General features: G+C 44.1%; 2 protein-coding genes across 2 annotated transcripts in view; one reads left to right on the top strand and one right to left on the bottom strand.

Annotated features, from left to right (window-relative positions):
* Positions 1-21,543, top strand: part of pms1 (PMS1 homolog 1, mismatch repair system component) — a gene marked incomplete at its 3' end in the record, with an annotated part of 147,613 nt that overhangs the window by 83,087 nt on the left and 42,983 nt on the right. The gene's annotated exons all lie outside the window — the stretch shown is intronic.
* Positions 9,638-11,263, bottom strand: LOC146234446 (uncharacterized). Its single transcript, XM_084688441.1, has 5 exons — positions 11,058-11,263; positions 10,799-10,935; positions 10,487-10,699; positions 10,173-10,390; positions 9,638-10,034 (listed from the first exon to the last, which is right to left on the bottom strand). Exons 2-5 carry the CDS (start codon positions 10,808-10,810, stop codon positions 9,638-9,640), a joined length of 840 nt encoding a protein of 279 aa, XP_084544567.1. The 5' UTR covers positions 10,811-10,935; positions 11,058-11,263.

Below are 21,543 nucleotides of genomic sequence, written 5' to 3'. Positions count from 1 at the left end.
CAAGTTAAATCCAGCCTCATCAACAAAGATAATCTCATGGGGAACAGGCCGGCCTTCAATCTCTGCAAAACACATGAAACGCAGTAGAGTGAAATACTACTCTGAAACACAGTTCAAGAGGGCACAAATGGCAGACCACCATATGTACTTTGTGCTACAGTATAAACTGCTGTACTGATATACTGTGATAGTACACAATACTTTATACAATATAAAAGCCTTACGGTGCGTGTCCACTGCGCAGAGCAGGCAGTGCTGGCTTCCAATTCATTTTCAATGAAGCCGGGCATTAACGCTTGCGTAGTGCATAGTGTGCGTAGTGTTGAAAGCTGAAATATTCTCAATTTTATGTAAAGGAAGAGCGTTAAATGTTAGCGTTGGCAAATCGGATTGGTTTCTTGTTTCTTATAACGTAACTGTTGGTCAGGGTAAACATTTCTAGGTTACACAGTTTCAAGATGGAGGAAAAACTAAACGTGTGTGGCTGCACACCCAGTCCTGTTCAGATCAAAGTTACGTAATGTGGCAAGACTGAATTTAAAGATAATAAATGGTGCAGGGTTGCCGATGTTGTCGGTGTCCCTGGTGTTTTTTATACTTTTAAATTCAGTCTTGTCATATTACTAAAGGTGTAAATCTTCACTAATCTCCCTATTTGATTCAATTACGGTGATCATGTTGGCGATTTGATTCGATATATTGGTGCATCAGGATGTGTCAAATACATTCTATTAAAGCCATATAGAATATTTTACTTGACAGAATGCATTAAGATACTGTATAGTTCAATATAATACAGTTTTCTATATTACTTCATATGGTTATGTTTTCATCCAAAAAAGTAGTAAGATATAAACAATCTTTTTTATTTAACAAAGTCTGAACACTGCAGACAGTACATACACACACTTCATTGCTTTTAAGCTTCAAAAACAAAACATTCTGCAGTGCTCTTATAATAAATAAATTGGATACATAAAACTACAGCACTGAGCACATGGCACTTCCTGAATGTGCAAAACATAACAGAATATGTAAACAGAAAAGTTTTTAGGCCTTGTTTCAAATCCCTCTGGAAGGCAGGGAAACGTAACCCGTTGCAACTACTAACCGCGGAACCAGGTTTGAGGAGCGTGGGCAATAGGAAAAACGACACGGAAAAGCCGGGGTAACGGAAAATATAGGGAGTTTATTTTCTCCTCACAAATACCAAAGTAAAGAACAGGAATCACAGGGCACGACAAAGACCAAACGATGGGGCTGGGAGAAAGGGGCTGAGCGGGACAAAGCAAAGAAATCAAATAGGTAACCTCCCCACCCCTAGCTTGTCAACCACCCCCCAACACAAACATATCTGGCACACAAATAAGGCGCCCTAAACAAAACAATACAGGGGGTGGTCCGCCCAGCGTCTTACCTAGGGTGTATAGACAATGTAATCCTACGGGTAGAATGTAAGCCCATGGGCGTCTAACCTACAGGAATACCCCTTCCCCCCAGGGTTTAAACAAACGGCACAACACTGGATATACACAGAACATATAAACCATACATCACCCATTCAAGGTCTTAATGGCAACAGACAAACCCTCCTCTGAACAGGAGGGAACAAAGGAACTTAAATAGCAAAGGAAAACCGGGCGGGGCAGGAGCAGATGTGTAATTGAAGGTAATTGAGTGCCTCTGATTGGCTGCCACTGATTGGAGGACACTGATTGGACAACAGGAGGGCAGGACCTGGAACCCCAGGAGAGCTGACAGGGACAGGACAGAGTGCAAACAAGCAGTACAAACAGGGAGGGGTCCTGGAACGTAACAGGCCTACATTCTACATTAAATTGTAAACAGAAATAAGTATAAATTTGCTTTGATGTCATTGTAAAGACCAGGCACCACTTTTTCTGAAAAGGTTCTACACGATGGGATCTTGCATATTAAGATCAACTGAACTCCACCAATTGACTCACCCAGTATGTGACTTGTGTTGTTCACAAGTCTCTTGTTTAGAGTCCAAGTCAAGTCTGAAGTCTCAAATTCTAGATTCAATCTCTAACCTCTTCACATTTGTTCTTCTTTCCTGTCTGATATTGTAATAGTCATTTAGCACTCTATTTGTCCCCTTGCTTGTTTGTCTTGGTTCGCAATCCAAGCATAAATCTAAGTATTTATTTATTACTCTTTCCTGAAGATCGCTGTTTGTCTCTTGAGTTCATTAATTCTCACTCTTTGTTTGCTTTGGCCAGAATGCCCGTCTGCAGAGAGACAACTGGAAGTGACAGCAATGGCGAACTGCATACCTTTCTACGGTATGGAGGACCTTAGGGAGATCCTAGCGACTGTCCTGCATAGTAATGCCAAGACAGTGGGAGAGTGCCGGCCACTCAAAGTCACCAACTACTTTCAAGTAAGGAAGTTATGTTGGAAACCTGTAAGCTTGCTAACATGTATAATATTCTGTTTATATGTCCTCTAATAGGAGTACAGCGTTCCTTCATTGTCAACCATACTTTATGATTATCAAGTCATGCAGACTTTGTAATAGTCTTTATATTATCCAAAACTAGGGATGAACCTATAAGAAAATTACTTGCTGATAGAAATGGCAAAAGTTGATGTTATAATTGGCTGATACCGATGTTTTGAAATTTTTGTATTTGCTTCTGATGAGGCTTCTAATTTCAGCTCATTTTAATATTGTTTTCCAGATATTTAATTAGGGAAAACATTTATATCCATTCAGATTCAGGATAAAAGGCCACCCGTCACTTGTGTTAGTAGGAGGGGGATCCAAGACCAGGGAGAAGCAGGTAGTCAGGAGTCAGCAGACATATATACAGGGTGTCACGGCTGGATGCAAGGAGAACCCGAAAGCGGAGTGCGGAATGGAAAGTTTATTAAAGGACAACTGAAATCTCACAAGCAAGGCTCTGGGAACAAAACAGAAAGCAAGCCGTAGAAGGTAACTCAAAAAGGGGTGATCCAAAAAACATAGTTGAGAAAGGCAGGGTCCGAGATCGGAAAGGCAGTCCAATATGTCCAGGGAAGAGTAAGGAAGCGGCTGGAACAAAAGAATGTATCGCAGGATATGGGACTGGTCTTTAGACATCACAAAACTCTTTGGCAAAGAATGAGGGAAAACAGAGGGTATTTATAAGTGGTGTCATCAGTGCACAACAGGGAACAGGTGGGGAGAAGGAAAAAGCTGCAGACAGAAAGATGTGCTTCAGCTGAGCGCTGCCATGAAGCACAGTGACCACGAGGTCACCCCTCAAACCCTGAAACAGGGCAAGGTGATCACAGTGGACAACAGCTGAGTGATTGCTAAAAGTTGTTGAGAGTGCAGGAAGCCAGGAGACACAGACAAAACTAGGACCTGAACACACCCTTGAGAGACAGAAAACACTAGGGGCAGGGAAGACCAGGATAACTTAAAGAGGGGCATGGCCATGACACCACCAATTTGACATTTGTTATAAAAGGTTTCGAAATGTTTACTGTGAAAGCGCTCACCTTAGATCATATGGCTGCTTTGTGTATGTCATTGACACATGACTGGAGGAAAAAAATCTATAAACCTTTTTTACCTAAGCATGATACCTTTACAGACACCACAATCCCATCAATATAATATTGGTTGATGACTGATTAATTGGTGCATCCCTACTCGAAACATATTGCTATTATGATGTGACGTAATACTAATCATATTGACTGTAAAACATGATTGTGTGTTGTGATGTGTGTTAGGAAGAAGCTGTTTGCTTGGCCTGTCAGTTGCCTGTAACTTTGACTAAAGAGGATGTAGAGGACATGCTCTTACGGAAGAAACAGCAACTTGAAGAGACAACACAGACATGCATCCATGGACACTCATTTCTTACGCACTTATGTGATGTTCCTGACACTGAAGAGCAGGCTATGGCTTTAGTAATAGAAAAAAATCACCAACAAACCATTATTTTACAATAAGTTTACCTGATTGACTGCCAATTCCAACTGTAGATTTTTTATTTTATGTTTTACACAAACCTTGACTTTCTTGAGCTAATTGGATATCAGATCAAATAAGTGGTGCACAGTTAGTTCTCCTGGAAATGGTAGTGTTGTTACATGTTATTCTATGTGGAGCTGCAATTATTTCTGCTTTTTGTGTGCAATACTTAAAAATATCGAAACATTTATTTAAATACCTGATTGCATCAAAACATGTACAATGACTTCCTTGTATGTATGTATGATTTGACTATTTTTGTGAAAATACTATAACGTGTGATGGAATATGGTGTGAAGAGCTTCTCTGAGCTGTTTTCAAATTGCCAAGAGCTTGTAAGCGTTTCATCATATTGGCTGCCACAGAGAACAATATCCCCCTTATACAGGAAAGGGTTTATAGATTGTAGTCACTTTGAAAATATTTGCTCCTACCCTAGGGGTGAGGAACGTCTAGCCTTTGGGCCGTATACGGCCCCTGAGGCTGTGAAGTAAAATATATATTATTTCTTTTTAATCTAAAATGTTTGACATAACAAAATATAAAAGGCAGGCCAGTATATTTAGTTTTTGGTTGTGATAAAAAAAAGCCAATCTAGAACGTCATTACAGTTCGAAACATGGCAAACTTGTAAGGCCAAATGCGTGTTAATAATATCAATGCCTTACGATGGTGTTTGAGTGCTCAACAAAATATTTTAGCAAAACCTCTCTGTGATGGGACAAAGTTGTCCAGGCAAGCTATGAACTGAGTGAGGCAATTGCGAAGAATTTGAACCTAATTCAAATTGAGAATTTGTAAAAGACTGCATTGTTAAAGCCGCACAGTTACTAGCACCAGATTAACTTAAAGTATTTGTAAATCTCGAAGAACAGTCTCCGACCGGATTGTGGACAGGGCACAAAATATGCGCCATTGATTTAAAGTTTTCTTTCTTGGCCTGTGATGAAACAACTGACATACCGATTATGGCCCAACTTGCCATTGTTATCCGTGGTATACTACAGAGTTTGACACACGGAGGACTTGCTGTCATTGTCACTCCAGCCATGGTGGATCGTAAAAGGGGTTGACGGCATTGGTAAAAAAGGTGATGGAGATGAGTCAGCTCAGTCTGGATGCAAATTATTTAATCATATGCCACTGGATCATACATCTGGAAAACTTGTGTGTACAGTCCTTAAAGTTAAACATTGTGATGTCAACTGTTCAAGGGGTTTCTCAAAGAACTTGAATCAGAGCATGTGGACCTGGTATTCCACTGAAGTGCGATGGCTGAGCCGTGGGAACATGTTCTATGAGTTGAGAGAGGAGGTCAAATGTTCATGGAAATAAAGAGAAAGCTTGTTGCAGATCTCAGCAACAGTTAGTGACTGTGTGATTTAGCTTTCACGGTTGACATCAATTACCTGTCAGAGCTGAATATTAAGCTTCAGGGTCCCAACGTGCTTCTCAGTTCGCTGGTATCCAACATCAAAGCTTTCGAGGCCAAGTTGAAGTTGTGGCGAGTGCTGTAGGAGAAGGGCACTTACAGTGCATTTTCCCAGTCTGCAATCACAGAAACCTGCCACAACAACAGAGTACGCAGCAGAGTACAAAACTCATTGGCACATTTGTTGATTGGTTTCACAGCATCCGAACCAAACAACTGGAGTTGAAAATATCTAGTTCAGCATTTTCCATGGAACCAGCTGATGTGCCTGACACCTTCCAAATCTAAATAATTTAACTCCAAAACAATGATGAATTGAAAGCAAAGTACAACAGCCTCCTTGAATTGTATAAACTGTCTGATACACAGAGTTTAATGTGTGAGATAGGCTTCTCCTTCTGAGGTCAATAGGTCATATTGTGGAGTTCACCCCAGTACACATATAGACAACGGTTTCAATTGTTCAAAGGAACAGGCTTCAATGAGTTACGACAATGACAGGTATACCCTTTAAAGAATACAAATATGCATATCACCTGCTGTGCCATGTAGGGAAATACTGTGGAAATTATATTTGAAGTTGTTTACTCCAGTGTATATAAAGCCGCTTGTAACCCATGGCCTGCACTCATCTGACCACTCTCTGCTTCGACTGGTTACATGATCCGGTACCGTTCTAATAAACCAAGTAAACTCTTTTTAATTGTCATGCATCTTTCTGGCCACCGACTGACATCATCCTAACAGTATCTAGGCCCTGAACAGATTCCCGTTTTGAGGAACCATGAATTGAAAGCGGCATCAGTTTGGAATGACTTACTGCTGCCAACAGTTTTTTTCCAAACTTACACTTGCAAAAACTCATCTCAGTTCAAAATTCAGACTCCAATCTGGAAAACCAGCCGCAAGTGGCAACATCCTCATATCCAGCCGACATCCCACAACTCAAAAGCAGTTTCAGCCTTCGGATTAGAATGTAAGTTTAATCTGTTTTAATATTTTTATGTAGGTGTATTAGGTAGGTTGTGGCCGCTGCAGTGGCATTTTCAATAGTAAAAAAATTAAAAAAAAAAAAAATGATGGGGCAACAAATATTTCGAAAGATATCATCAGGTTCATACACATTCTGTACCGAATATGACATCTAAATCTTATTTATGCTATATGCAGGCTATATCATCTTTGTTTGAATGATATATACTTGTGTAGAGTGTGTGTGTGTGAGAGAGAGAGACTCTTGACTATATCTTGTCCCTTCTATTAAGAATAATTACCGTCCCATTGCTATTTCTAGCCCCATTTTTGTATTATTCGAGTCGCTTTTGCTCAATCGCCCGGAGAAGCACTTGTCTTCTCCAGCGAATCAATTTGGTTTTAAAAAACATCATGGTACAGATATCTGCATTTTCGCTCTTAAGGAGATCATATCGTACTTTAAAAGACGAGGCTCTAACATCTTCGTCTGTTTCCTTGATGCCTTGATGCATTCGACAAGGTTAACCATTATGCACTGTTTCAGAAATTGATTGACAGAAACGTACCTGTCTACTTAGTACGTATCATTGTATATTGGTTTTATAGGTTATCCTTCAGGGTGCGCTGGGGGACTACCGTTTCGGTTAGCTTTAGCCCCGGTAACGGTGTCCCCCAGGGGAGTCTACTGTCTCCACTACTGTTCAACACGTATGTCTCGAACCTTACTGGGAAGCTAAACGCCGCCGATGCTGGCTGCTTTATTGGGAATGTCCCGGTTAATCATTTATTGTATGCTGATGATATTTGCCTGATATGTCCGTCGGTAAAGGCTCTGCAGAAACTGATTCATACTTGTGAGGCCTTTGGTGCGGAAAACAACATGACTTTTTGTGATAAAAAGACAAACTGAATGTATTTTCCCTGTCACCGATGTCGTTTGTCTGGAACACCACTCCCAGTGAAGCTTTACGACACGCCTTTGCCCTATGTTCTTTCTGTGACCTATCTCGGTTTTCAAATCACGCCAGATCTCTCTGACGATAGCTCTATCCGCACGCAAACCCGCCAGTGGTACACAAAAGCACAAAACACTTTAAACCGAACATTTGGCAAATGCTCAACTGATGCGAAGCTAATCCTGTTTATTGCACACTGCTCTCCCCTGTATTGCGCCCAGCTATGGTGCAACCATAGCGCTGGTGCGCTGCAGAGACTTAGAGTTGCCTACCACAACGCTTTTAAGATTATGTCGCAACCAAGGTCCAGCAGCAACAGCTAGCTGTTTGAGCAGCTGCGCGTTGACACTTTTGACCCCAGGAGGCGAAAGCTGACGCATTCTTTTGCAGCTCCCCTCCTGGCGTCTGGAAATGACATAGTTAGGCTACTGTTATCCTCAGACACTTTTTCCAGGAGCCAGTTTTGGAGAAACTACTGCTACACTGTACATAGGCCATGTGTTGTTTTTAGTTAAGCATTTTAGATAAGTAGATTAATGTCTCTTGTATGTAATGTATTTGTGTATGGGCCATTGCGCCTGAAATAAACATTAAATTAATAAATATAAAGATACCTTTAATGGACAGTCAAAACTGCCAGCTAACCACCAGTTCAGTCAAGACACTCACGTATTAGATTTGACCATTTATTGATAACCATGACATGGAAATAGTTTTGACCTTGGGCGGAGTGGATGATCTAAAGGAAGCGCTCCCTGCCTCCTCGATGCGACACATACATACATGACATATGAGGCAGGGAGAAACAGAGATCCCCATGTAGGGCTGTTTTGGCAGCCCCTTTGTCACTGGTCACCCAGACACTCGTCTGGGACAGTTGTTGATTTGCATGAATGCTAAAATGACAATCACACCTTGATGACACACCTCTGGAGAGGTGGTCTCAACAGTTGAAGAGGAAGGTGGACAGAGGAAGACTCTGAAATTATCATTAAAAGTTGTGTTCTTGAAAATAAGGTTCTAAACAGCTTTAAATGTCATGTTTGATATGCTTTTGTTTCTTATTTTGTGTGTTACATTCTAGTAATAATTTTAACACTGTAACATGTACATGTACAGGGTTTACAGAGTTTGTGCCTGCAGCAGACCAACATATGTTTAACATATTCCCTTGTCTTGCAAGGGCACCACTTGGTCTACTGCAGTCTTGATTAATGATCCAATTTGAATTTGTATGCGTTCGACAACTTTTCTGTCACATGACCGGTGTCCCCATTTTAGTCAAGTTTGGGTGTATATAGGAAGAAGTTTTTACCAATCACTTCGAGTTCTGTTTACGATACAGCTCCGGTGCGTTAGGCGCCTAGTCCTCATTGTGAATACCTTTGTTAACCATTGCTCTGAAGGTATGTTTTGTATTTGATGATATTTAATTATCATTGTATTGATTATCTTGCTATTTAGATAATAAACTATTAATGTGTGCATTTTAAAGTTACTTGTTCTCCTTGAAACGTATCTATCAAGCTACGGCGGTGAAAACTTTGATCTAGTCTGGTTGATGCGGCTAACTGATTATAAACATAGACTTTTGGAGTAGGTTTTAACTTAAGGCCTCTGAGTCACTTACAGTGGATCTCCACGCTCCGAAGGAATTTACCGGAGCCTCTGAGTGATCGATTACATATCCTACTAGGTCTACTATGGTTAAAATCCATATTATAGTAGAGATAAACGACTGATTAGTGAACACGCATACTTTAGGGTCGGGGCTCTGATCAAGCAGACGATTTTTACCTACGTCAGAGTTTCATGTCATTAACTGTTTAGCGCTCAAGGTTACAGGTAACGCACTTGTGCACATTGTCAAAATTGGAGTCAGATATTAACGAGTCAATTATCTCCCTGAGAATCTAACCAAAGGTGACTTGTGGTTCCCAAGCCAGGGACAAACACCAAGCGCGTCTCTGGCCTTTCGATTCACAGCCTACACCCACGCCACCACTCCGACTATGTGTAGAGCGGAGCGCCGCTGCCCCTGACATCCCACTACATATGTACTAGTGGCAAAAACAGGCATGCAAACTGGTCAGGGGTGAAAAAGGTGAGAAGGTTGCGTGAGAGGAAAAATTGCCGCTTCTTCACACGCGAGTGACATTATTAACATTGAGTATGAAATGGCTCAAAAACAGATATTTACAAATAAAACAAACTACAGAATGACTCATTCTACAGAAAGGCTTTTATTGCAGCCAAACAACAAATAAACAACAAAACATACATTTATTTCTTTTTTTTGGCTTGGACCAAAGTTTGGAGCGCTTGCTTCCGCTGTTTGGCAGCATGCTTCAGCCTGGCCCTCCTCTCCTCCTCAATGGTCTGTTTTTTCCTCTCCAGAGCACTGCCAGGTGAGGTATTCTGCAGCTGCCTCTTTTCCAGCAGACTCTGCTGCCTCAGGAGTTTGTCATGTGTTCCTGCTGACATGATGTTCTTGCACAATGTGCGGTCCACCTCCCCATACTGCACATCCTCTCGCTTGTACATCTCAATGGCCGTCTTCTCCAAGGACTGAAGGGTGTACTTCACAGTCTGAAAGGTGTTAAATGTGAAAGTATTCATATTTCCACTTCTTTGGTCAATGATCTCATTCATTAAGCTAAATGAGAATTCTACCCTTGGGCTGTGGAAAACGGAAAGGCCACATTTAACAAGAGTTATAAGGGCAAGATACTTCTCTCTCCTCTGAAACACATGCCCCCACCACTCCACTACACAATCTCCATCATTAAACTTGGGGAGGGAGACATCCAGATTGTACCTCACAATCTCAAGGTGGACATCTCCTGTTGTTAGCATGTGCCTCAAGAGTCCACTCAATCTCTTGAGATGTATGCCTGCCTGTGAGTGTCTTCTCAGACAGGGGTCCAACGCAGACAGGGCCATGAGGGTTGGGCTGGCCAAGGGAAGCTTTTTTTGTCGATACCTGGCTGTTGTTGCATATACTGTTCTCAGCTTCTCCAGGAATGGCTTCAGTAGCTGAAATAGAGTATACCCCAACATTGGAAAAATAATACATGATCTGTCAAAATGTGAGGAAAGGTTAGGTAATATTACGTGTAGCAAAGTACTTACAGCATGATTTGGGTGTTCAGATCGGAATGTGTCTGCGGCTTGTCCCAAATATATGTGCCTGGCGGACAAAATCATGTCATCCTGAAGCTGAAACTCAGCAAGAGCCCTGGGTGAGTGCTGAGTTATGTGTTCTGCCTTAGCAAAACAGCCCAGGAAAGACAGGAACAGCTCAAGCTGTCTGTCGTGCATTTTGTGCACTAATGTCTGGCTACCCTGTGTACATAAAAAAAAGTGTGTGAAAAAAAAACACATGCTTTTTGAATACAACTACAATTAACAGTTGCAAAGTCTACGTAATAAGATAACACCCACCTGAAAAACCATAACATATTATTTCAAGATAGCCAGTATGCCCATATATGCACTGAGCAGTAGTCGTGTCTCTCTCTCCTGAGCCCAGATCTTCTGACAGACCCTCCTCTTTCTGTCTTTCCCTTGTTGTGTCATGCCTGTGAAAACATAAGCAGAAAACAGCCTTAACAAAGTTAATACTAATAACTGATGGTTGCAATAGACTCTGAAGATTGAGATTTGATATTGAAGTATTCATAGGGTCAGTGATCATCATCACCTTTCTTCCTGAGGTCTCCGTGTTTACACTTGATTCTAGCCTTTGATGCCTGACTCACACTGTATTCCCTTTAAAGCATTTCCAGGGGTTCTAAGAAGAGTTCCTGATCCTCTTTGCTTAAAAATCCATAATACAGGACCTTATTGCTGGTAGCATTGTGTGTGATGCCATACTGGCATCATAGGCAGAGAGCCATCGATGCTTCACAAATCCCCTCTCAGGGTTGGATGCAGGAATGTTCAGTATGGCGCATACCTCCTTGAGATACATCACCTGACCAATAGAGAGTTTATTAGGTTATGTACCTTCTACCACTATCCCTAACTGTTTGCCCATTTACACTGTTTCTCTGATGCATCAGTTCAGGTCTATCCACTACTACCTGCTTAATAAGTAGTTACATAGCTAGTTACTACTAACTTTAACCAAACATGTTCAAAATTACATATAGAGGCAAGATTAATCAAAACAGGTGCAATTTTCCTAAGGCTTCGTTGGGATTTAAGGTCATATGGCAGACACCATACAGACTTCATCTGTCATACAGTCATGCATGGCAGTTCTCTAAAGTTAATGACAATTAACATTCAAATACATTGAATTTCACTTAATATCTTCTGACCTGATCTGGGCACCACTGATGGTCAATCTGCAGATCACTGAATAGCTGTTCAAGGTAACCTCCGAATGGCTCTGTGAACTTCTTGGCCGCATTGTGCACGTGGTGACAACAGTCTCCATTTATATCAAGCAGGCCTGGACAGTGTTGATGAATTCTTGTCTCCAGGCCAGTCTTGCTACCCCTCATGACAGCACATGAATCTAGTAAAATGCTGACTAGATTTCCCCATGGGATTTGTTTTTTGTCAAAAAACTCGCAAATTACCCTCTCTAAATTGGCAGCATTAGCCTTCATTATCTCCAGGGACCCAAGATGCTCAACCATCACCTTACCAAACCCGTCGTGGTGGTAGCACACAAGCATGGACAGCACCTTAAATTAAAAAAAAATGATGAAAACACAGTTAATATGCAGCCATAGTGCAATATAATATAAGACTGTTTGATTGCAATGCAATGTAGTGAAATTACACCAACATTTTTATTGTTGTTTTAAGTGCTTTCAATCATGTTGGAGAAAATCCTCTCTGAGAAGGTCTGCCCTAGGCCATGTACCATCTTATACGATGCAGCTGTACGAGAGAGCTTTATCCCCTGCAGGGCCACTTTATCAAGAGCCAGTGTCTGAGCAAGTTCAACAATTACTGGTGCAACGGCAAATGAGAGGGAATTTTCCGCCAGCACACCCAGAACCATGGCCTAGAACAGATATTTGAATATCAAAACTTGTGTTGTTTTTATGGTACAGTAGTGATGCTGCAGATGTTGAAATAATACCAACCCCCCTATTTACCTCTGCATTAGCTATACGATGTGCAATGGGAGTTGGAAGTTTTTCCTAACATTTCTCTCTGATCTTGTCTGGACCCTGGACTGCAGCAGATGATGTTCCTGCCCCCCTAGCTACACTGTGTGTTGTAGCGATGTTTATGATTTTTTTTCTGGTGAACATCCGTCTTACAGTGGGCAAGAAGGGCATGGCTCCCTTTGTTCCCATAATTTATTTCTTTGCAACATAGGATGCATCTCGCATGGCCCTTTTTTCCAATAAAAAAAAAAAACATCAGATAAGGGAAATGGCTGCATGTCCCCTTTTACCTGGAAGTCTAACTTCAGCCAGGTCCAATTCCAGGGACACTTCAGGACTGCATCTAGCTGTTTGACTGTAAGGGCATCCTGCTCTCCAAGATGTCTCATTCTGGAATAAAGCCATAAGAACAGTTTAGGGTCAGGCAAAATGTCATTCAAATGCTTGTCTAATATTATCATATTAGACACGTATATCATATTTTTATATTTTAAATTATTATGTATCAGATACATCACAAACACAATATCATATCAAATGTGTTATTTACATAATATTAAATGCTAATCTTAATTACTGTACAATAACTGACATAATCATTACTAAATACCAGCTAGAAGGCTATCTCCACTGCATTAGCATATTGTTAATGTATGTCATAGTCCTAAAATAGGAGAGAAATTAAAACGACCACGTAGTACTAATGAAACAAGACACACCTGTAATATCCATTACAAGGCAACAAATGTGGTATTTAGCGAAAATGTTCGTCTATATTTTCTGTTTTCCCAAATGTTTGCCTACATTAACATGGGTATCTAACGATAAAGCGATCCTATGCAGCACTAGCCTAATTGCAAACGAGATAATAGCGACTAAAATGAGCTAAACCTGTTTATTAAACCCGTTAAATTAGCTAACTTTGATAATATGACGAACTAGTTGGTCAATAACTTTCCTAACAGTCACACATCAAGCAACTGCAACATAAGACAAGGCAAAACGACAAATACGACGGCAAATAAGGTACTTGCTAGGCAGAGTATAGTTACCTGGTGGCTCTAAGAAAACTGCAGCATGGAGAAGTTCGCTTGTTGACCCCAGGCAGTAGTATCAATCAAAGATCACAGAGCGCGTAGCGTGGTATCAATAAACGTCAAATGTAGCGGCACATTTTTTTTTAAGGTGTTTATGTTAAACATGATAATAATACATAATTATAGATAATTTCATGTCGTGAAGTTAATGTAACATCTGATGCAATATCTTAACATTAGGCTCAGGGATTCTAGCAGCAGCCATTTGAATGGAAATTACAGGCGCGTCCTGGTTTATTAGTACGTATTATTAGTAAGAATTCTCTCATATCTTACGACGATGACATACATTAACAATACTTATGCAGTGGAGATTATAATAACACACAATTCACTAATGTGAATACTAGCTAGCAAGTAAAACACGCTTGAAATTAATACAAAAGGTAACAGCTACACACATAACGTTGTTTAAGTAAGATTACGTAAGTAAGATAATGTTGCTATAATGCTGTGTAACTTAAGTCACAGATAACATATATTACTTCATTGCCAGATATCGAGACTCACCTCAAAAGTAATACAGCTGTTCTTCATCTTCTTCTGAATGCAGCTGACTTTATCCATGGGAAAGATGACGTTCTTTATTATAGGCCAAATGAAAACAAAGATGTTCTCTTTTGAAGATGACAGCTCAGATGGTCGCGCGCATAAATAGAACGAGGTGGCAGGAGGGAGCAAAGGAGTGGCATAAACATGGCGCGCATGTAAACAGAACAAGGTGGCGGGAGGGAGCACAGACTGTGGGATGGAGGGGCAGGAGTAGCGTAACCATAACGACAATTGTTGTCGAGTCAAACTGTGGGCTTAGAATTTCACTTGTGGGATTTTAAGAGAATTGTGTATACACGGGGGAAACAGGGGGAAAAAAAGGGTGGTGACGCTTTCACTTTAAATCGGGAGCAGCAGATTAACAAGGCTGAAGTCAATCAAGGTCAAATCAGCGCGACGCAGAGGAGGATATTAGGTGCCTAATTGGGCTCCAAGCAGGTACGAGAGAGTAATTGAAACGGCAGCAAACAGTGTTGCTGTTTGTGGAGTGTTGTGCGAGATCTGAGTCTACAAGTTTGGAGAGGCAGCCGGTGAGAGAATGAACTTTAAATCTTACTTCCTCCTGCATCGTTGGTTTGTGTTTTTAGTCATTGAAATCAGTATTTTGCGCATGGTGGTGTTTGTGTACTGTTGTGTGCATTTTGCTGAAAACTTGTGTGGTTTATGTTTGTCTTTGAAGGTTTTTTAGCTATCTGCTAAATGGCTGAGTGACTAATGGAAATAAAAAGGAGAGTGGAAACATAGCTACTGCCTGGGACTCAGTCATTCAGCAACTCGAGTGGAATCCAGTTACCCACACCTCCATGTAGACAGCTCAGTCCCTTTTTCAAGTTGGGGAATAGCACAACCAAAAAACTCCGACAACTTGACAGTAAAAAACCGACGAGTCCAGGAACTGGAACCGGGAATTAAGACACATTAAAGAAAGCTCTTATCCCGTCACCCGAAGGGGCAAGATGGCGGAGCCAGCTCTGAAGTCTGTGAAGGAGCTGAAGATGGAGAGAACAGTGGCTAAAAGAACATTTTCTCGTCTGGCCAACAAATTGCAGAGGACCTACGAGGATATGTCTGAGCAAGACCTTGAAAATGGTTTCAATGCGCTCACGGTAGCAGCTGAAAAAGTCTGGGAAGCAAATGATGACTTGGGAGCCAACCTCATTGCTGACAAAGGGGCTGAGCTGGACATTGAGGGAGAAGCAGTGTTATCAGAGCAGCAAAAAGCCGACCTGACAAAGACTGCCAGTGACGGTGCATCTAAGATGAAAGAAATGAAACATCTTGTCCAAGACGTGCTGTGGTCCAACTTTGGAGAAAATGAAGTGCTCACATCGCTGGAAGTCGCAGAGTCAGAGTGCAAGCGCACCGCCGGAGTAGACCTCAGCACGAAACAAGAGGCCTATGACTTCATGCTTAACCACCTGCAAGACCTCACACGAACGGCGGAAGAACTGCATGACCGATGGAAGCGATGGATTCCGTTAGAGGAGAAAAAGGTCATCCAAGGCCGGTTTAGAGAGCTAGACCTCACAATCCCTGCGCTCGTGTCCAGGAAGGCCGACTTCATCCAGGTGAAGCTGGAAGAAGAGGGCAGACGACAGACGAGGACTGTCCCCCAAAATCCTCCCATGCCCTCAATCAAATTAAAGCCAACATCTCTCCCCAAGTTCTCTGGCATTAAACGGGATTTCTATAGGTGGAGAAAAGATTGGGAAGCGCTGCAAAGGCAAGGTGAGCCCACAGGTTCACGAGAGGTCAAGAAATTCCAGTTGTTGGACAGTTTGGATGACAGAATCACCCGAGACCTCAGGCTCACCACCTACAACACAGCAGAAGATGTTTTCCGCATCCTTGGAAATCGCTATGGAAACCAAACTTCTATCGCCATTGAGATTGTGGAAGAATTGCAGAAAATGCCAGCTGTTAGGAGTCACCAGCCACGAAAGATAGTGGAACTGATTCAAACAGTTGAAAAAGCATTGCAAGATCTGAGTGACCTGGGAGACACAGGGGCGATCAAGAATCCATTGGTCACAAAGTCTATTGAGTGTAAGCTTCCGGAAAGTCTGAAGAAGGAATGGCTTGTCTATGTGGCTGACGGTCGAAATGCTGTGCTCCCAAACAACCGATTTGACGGTCTGCTGGCCTTCCTGAAGGGGCAAGAGAGCATTTACGAACAACTCGAGCAACTGAAGGATGAGGAGCCAAGAGAAGGAGCAAGATCGGAGCCAAGACACGCTAGAACAAAAGCCACCAAGTCTGAGGGTGCCCGTGCAGGATGTATCATCTGTGGCGACCCAAAGCACAGGACAAAGCTGTATTTCTGCAAGCAGTTTCGGGACCTAAAGCCAGCAGAGAGGAATGCTGCCGTAAAGGATCTAGGGGCATGTGAGAGGTGCCATGAGATCCATGATACCTGTGCCCCAATGCTGATACAGAGAGCAGTGCTGGCCAGAAAAGAGGTGGACGCCATCCTGGGGAAGGAAAGCAGGAGTACACTGCTGACCAGGAGGACTTCATAAGAAATCTCTCCCCAGAACTCGCAAAACAGTGCCGGGATGCCTTCTCGAACGCCGCCTCAACCCTAAATGCAGTGACCAAGCCATCAAGCCTTCCCATTGAAGGTGGTCTACAAGAGTTCCCGGTCATAATGATGCTTCTTGAAGTAACAGCCAATGCTGGGCAGAGGATCGGGACCTTGATCGACCTGGCATCAGACACAAACTATATCACCCACAAAGCTGCAAGCAAGCTGAACCTCAGAAGCGAGGAAATCACTCTTGTTGTCCATGGGGTCGGGGGAATGAAGGTCCACGTAGAGACAAAGAGGTACTTGTTAAAAATCAGAGTGGAGACTCCGAGAGGCACCCTTCAATCCCACCAGTTGGTCTGCTATGGACTGGACAATATCGCAGAGGTCTACAAGGGGGTAACAGCAAGACAACTGCAGAAGTTCTTTCCTGACATCCCAGCCGATCAGCTCACAAGACCTAAAGAGATCAGCTTGCTGATAAGTCACAGAGAGGGTAAGCTGGCGCCTCAGCGAATTCGAGTCGTTGGAGACCTCGTGCTGTGGGGCGGACCACTGGGGAAGACCGTTGGGGGCACTCACCCAGACCTGTTTGAGAACATCGCCGTGTCAGCCCATACATCCAACACTCGCTTCGCCAGGTCAATGAGGACCGCCGCCATTAAGTATGAGGAACTCCCCGCCAGGATCCCAAAGCAGCAGCCAACAAACAGTCGGATCTGCCAGGATATCCAGGAGTCAATCGCCTTCACAACCGGCCGAGACTTCCTGGAATGGTGGAGATGGGACAGTATTGGCGCTGCCTGCGATCCAAGGTGTGGGGGCTGTCGGTGTGGAAACTGCCAGCCAGGTGGCAAAGAGATGACTCTTGCTGAAGAACGGGAACTCGAGGTAGTGAGAGACGGGCTCACGTACGTCACAGGTGACTGCCACAGCAAGGATCCGCACTGGCATGCCAAGTACCCCTGGATAGAAGACCCAGTTTCGCTCCCGAGCAACAGGGGAGCTGTTGAGGCCACCTTCCTCAGAACGGAAAAACATCTTGCCAAAGATCCCAAATGGAAAGCTGCCTATGCTTCCCAGGTCCATGACATGGTCACTAGAGGGGCGGCAATCAAGCTCTCCAAAGGTATGATTACCAACTGGAACGGCCCGATATGGTACGTCAGTCATCTCATCGCTCCAAATCCACACTCAGTCACAACGCCAGTAAGGCTTGTCTGGAACAGCAGCCAAAAATTCAGAGGTGTGAGCCTGAATGACATGCTGATGAAGGGTCCAGACGTCCTCAACCCGATCCGTGCGGTCCTCCTGAAGTTTCGAGGTGGGGTGTACGCTGCTTTGGGTGACATAAAAAAGATGTACAACGCTGTCTGGCTTGAGGACCGTGAAGTGCACCTCCACAGATTCCTGTGGCGAGACTCTGAGGATGAGGAACTGGGAGAATATGCTATCACCAGGGTGAACATTGGAGACAAGCCAGCAGGATGCATCGCACAGCTTGCAATGCGAGAGACCTCCAACCTACCTCAGTTCATGCACCTTAAGGAGGAGCGCCGGGTACTTGAGCAGGACAGCTATGTCGATGATGTCCTGACATCGCAAAATGACTTTGGCCGCCTGAGAACCATCACTGCAAATGTGGAGAACATCCTGAAGGCTGGAGGATTTCAGCTCAAGCCATGGGTATTCTCTGGGCAAAGTGGGAGGCAGGAGCCTCATGACGAGCCAGATGGCAGAGCAAGAGCCAAAGAGGGAACCTTGGTCCTCCCAAATCAAATGGGAGATGACGACAATAAGGCACTCGGCCTTGGCTACATTGTTGAGGAAGACAGGCTTCATGTCATGACTTCCATAAATTTCTCAAGGAGAAAGCAAAAGATGCGGCTTGGTCAGAACCTCCTGCAAGAACAGGTTAGGCCTCAGACCCCAGATCCTCTGACAAGGAGGGAGTTGCTCAGTCAGGTGGCTGGTTAGTATGATCCAAGCGGCCTGGTGACGCCTGCAAAGCAGAAAGGGGCTATCCTGGTGCGCCGAGCATTCCAGGAAGCCAAAAGCAAAAGTTGCCCAGCTAAAGAGACATGGGACACAGCGCTCTCAGAGGGGCTCAGGGAAGATGCAATTGAGCTTTTTGAACAATATGTCCAGCTCGGCAAAGTCAAATTCACCAGGGCTCTAACTCCTTCATGCCATGCCGGTGAGCCGTGGGCAATTACATTCTCCGATGGGAGCGAGCATGCCTATGGAGCAGTGATGTATCTGAGGTGGAGCTCTGACCAAAATCCCATCATCAAGCTGGTGGAGTCCAAGGCCAAACTGACCCCCTTGGATCAGAAGGGAGATGCTGTGAAATCAGAGGTATGTGGAGCAGTGTTTGCGTCCCGCCTGAAGAGGTACTTTGAGATGCACAGCCGAATCAAGATTGGAAAGTGGTTCCATTTTGTCGACAGCCAGACCATCCTTGGTGCAATCCAAAGAGAGAGCTATGGCTATCAAACTTTTTTTTTAAATCGGATAGGAGAAATCCAAAGCAACTCACAAGTCCAAGACTGGTGGTGGATCCCTGGTCCGCAGAATATTGCAGACCTAATCACGAAAGGAGGCGGGCCTAAACATCTTGACGAAGACTCAGAATGGCAGAATGGTCCAAAGTTCCTGAGCTTTCCTGCAAGTGAGTGGCCGATCAAATCAGCAAAGGAAATTGCTACTGCTGCCAGAGAGAGTATCGACAAGCTGCAAAAGAAAGCCTTTGTTGCTGCTCTGACGAGGGCCCAGGCAATGAAGCCAGGGCGGAAAGAGGACCATGTTGAAGCAGAACAACAGAGACCACCCACAGGGTCAGCTATCCAGAGCCTTGTGGACATCAAACGGTTCAGCTGTCTAACCAGACTTGTTAGGACCATTGCTTGGATCTGGAGGGCAGCCAAAAGGTTCCTTGGACCAAACCGGACCCTGAACAGGTCAAAGTGGGAGGGGGTCCCGTTAACCGGAGTCATCTCTGTCTGGGAAAGGAAAGATGTGCTGCGGGACCTTTTCCTTGCTGCACAGGAGGGCGCCAATTTCCCAAGCACTACAACAGACAGGCTTGTGGTCTACAAAGAAGAGGACTCTGGGCTCGTTGTCTGTGGTGGAAGAGTGCAGGGTTTCAAAGGAGACAGTGCCGCCATTCCCCTCTTGCCTTGCGACTCATGGATGTGTACATTGCTAGCTCGTGAGTCTCATAGTGAGGGTCATGACGGAGTGGCTGGAACCCTGCTCAAGATGAGAAGAAAGGCCTGGGTTGTAAGAGGAAGGAGGATAGCCCAAAAGGTCGTTGACAGCTGTCTAGTCTGCAGGAAGGCAAAGGCAAGGAAGTGCCAACAAGTGATGGGTGACTTGCCGCCTGAGAGGACTGAACCTGCAGCACCTTTTGAATATACCTCGGTGGACCTTTTTGGACCCTACCAGGTGAAGGATGATGTAAGGAAAAGAGTGACCCTGAAGGTCTGGGGTGTGGTTTTCTGTTGCATGGCCAGCAGAGCCATCCACACCGAACTAGCAAGCTCTGTGTCCACTGAAGCGTTCCTGATGGCCTACCAAAGGTTCACAGCAATCAGGGGGCATCCGAGAAAGGTCTGGTCAGACCCAGGTACTAACTTTGTGGGTGCGAAGCCAGTCCTGGAAGAGCTGTACAGATTCTTGGACAGCCAGAACAAGTCTGCCTTGGAGGAGACTGCTGCGAAGAAGGGAACTACGTGGGCGTGGAAGATCCATCCTGCTGATTCCCCACACAGGAATGGTGCTGCAGAAGCTGCTGTGCGCATCGTGAAGAAGGCGCTCCAGAGTCTTGGGAAGGAGGCTGCATTGAGTTACAGTGAGTCTCACACAGCTCTGTACTTGGCAGCCAACCTTGCAAATGAGCGGCCAATTGATGCCAGGATTCAGAGCCGGGAAGACTGTATTCAGTATGTAACACCAAATTCCCTCTTGCTTGGACGGGCTTCTCAAAGTGGAGACGTCAAGACCTTTGACTTTACCAGCTACCCCTACAAAAGACTCAGGGCGATGCAATCGGAAGTAACCAAGTTCTGGAAGAGCTGGAGTCAATTGGCGGGTCCCAATCTTTTTGTGAGAAGCAAGTGGCACACCACAGAGAGGAACATCGCTGTTGGGGACATTGTCTGGCTGTGTGACCAAAACGCAATGAGGGGACAGTTCAAGCTTGGCAGAGTCATCAGCGCCATTCCAGACAGCAAAGGCATTGTGAGGGATGTGAATATCAGAGTCTTCCCAAGCTACAGTGTTCCTGTGATAAGGGCTGGATGCGCAAAGGAACCAAACCCTGAAGGACGAAACTTGAAGGTCCAAGCTACTGTCCTTCACAGGGATGTCCGGCGACTGGTCGTCCTGTTGCCTGTTGAAGAACAAGTGGTTCACTAAAGGGAGACTTGAGTTTTCCCAACTGAGTTTGACTTGGAAGTGGCGACCTTTCTCAGTATGTCTACAGGAAAGATCGAGTGGGAGGTGTCGAGTCAAACTGTGGGCTTAGAATTTCACTTGTGGGATTTTAAGAGAATTGTGTATACACGGGGGAAACAGGGGGAAAAAAAGGGTGGTGACGCTTTCACTTTAAATCGGGAGCAGCAGATTAACAAGGCTGAAGTCAATCAAGGTCAAATCAGCGCGACGCAGAGGAGGATATTAGGTGCCTAATTGGGCTCCAAGCAGGTACGAGAGAGTAATTGAAACGGCAGCAAACCGTGTTGCTGTTTGTGGAGTGTTGTGCGAGATCTGAGTCTACAAGTTTGGAGAGGCAGCCGGTGAGAGAATGAACTTTAAATCTTACTTCCTCCTGCATCGTTGGTTTGTGTTTTTAGTCATTGAAATCAGTATTTTGCGCAT

Source organism: Hypomesus nipponensis, chromosome 23 (genome assembly GCF_054491055.1).
Source record: "Hypomesus nipponensis isolate SF chromosome 23, ASM5449105v1, whole genome shotgun sequence".
Taxonomy (NCBI): Eukaryota; Metazoa; Chordata; class Actinopteri; order Osmeriformes; family Osmeridae; genus Hypomesus; species Hypomesus nipponensis.
Note: the sequence above shows the minus strand (reverse complement) of the source record. Positions and strands in the feature narration are given on the sequence as shown.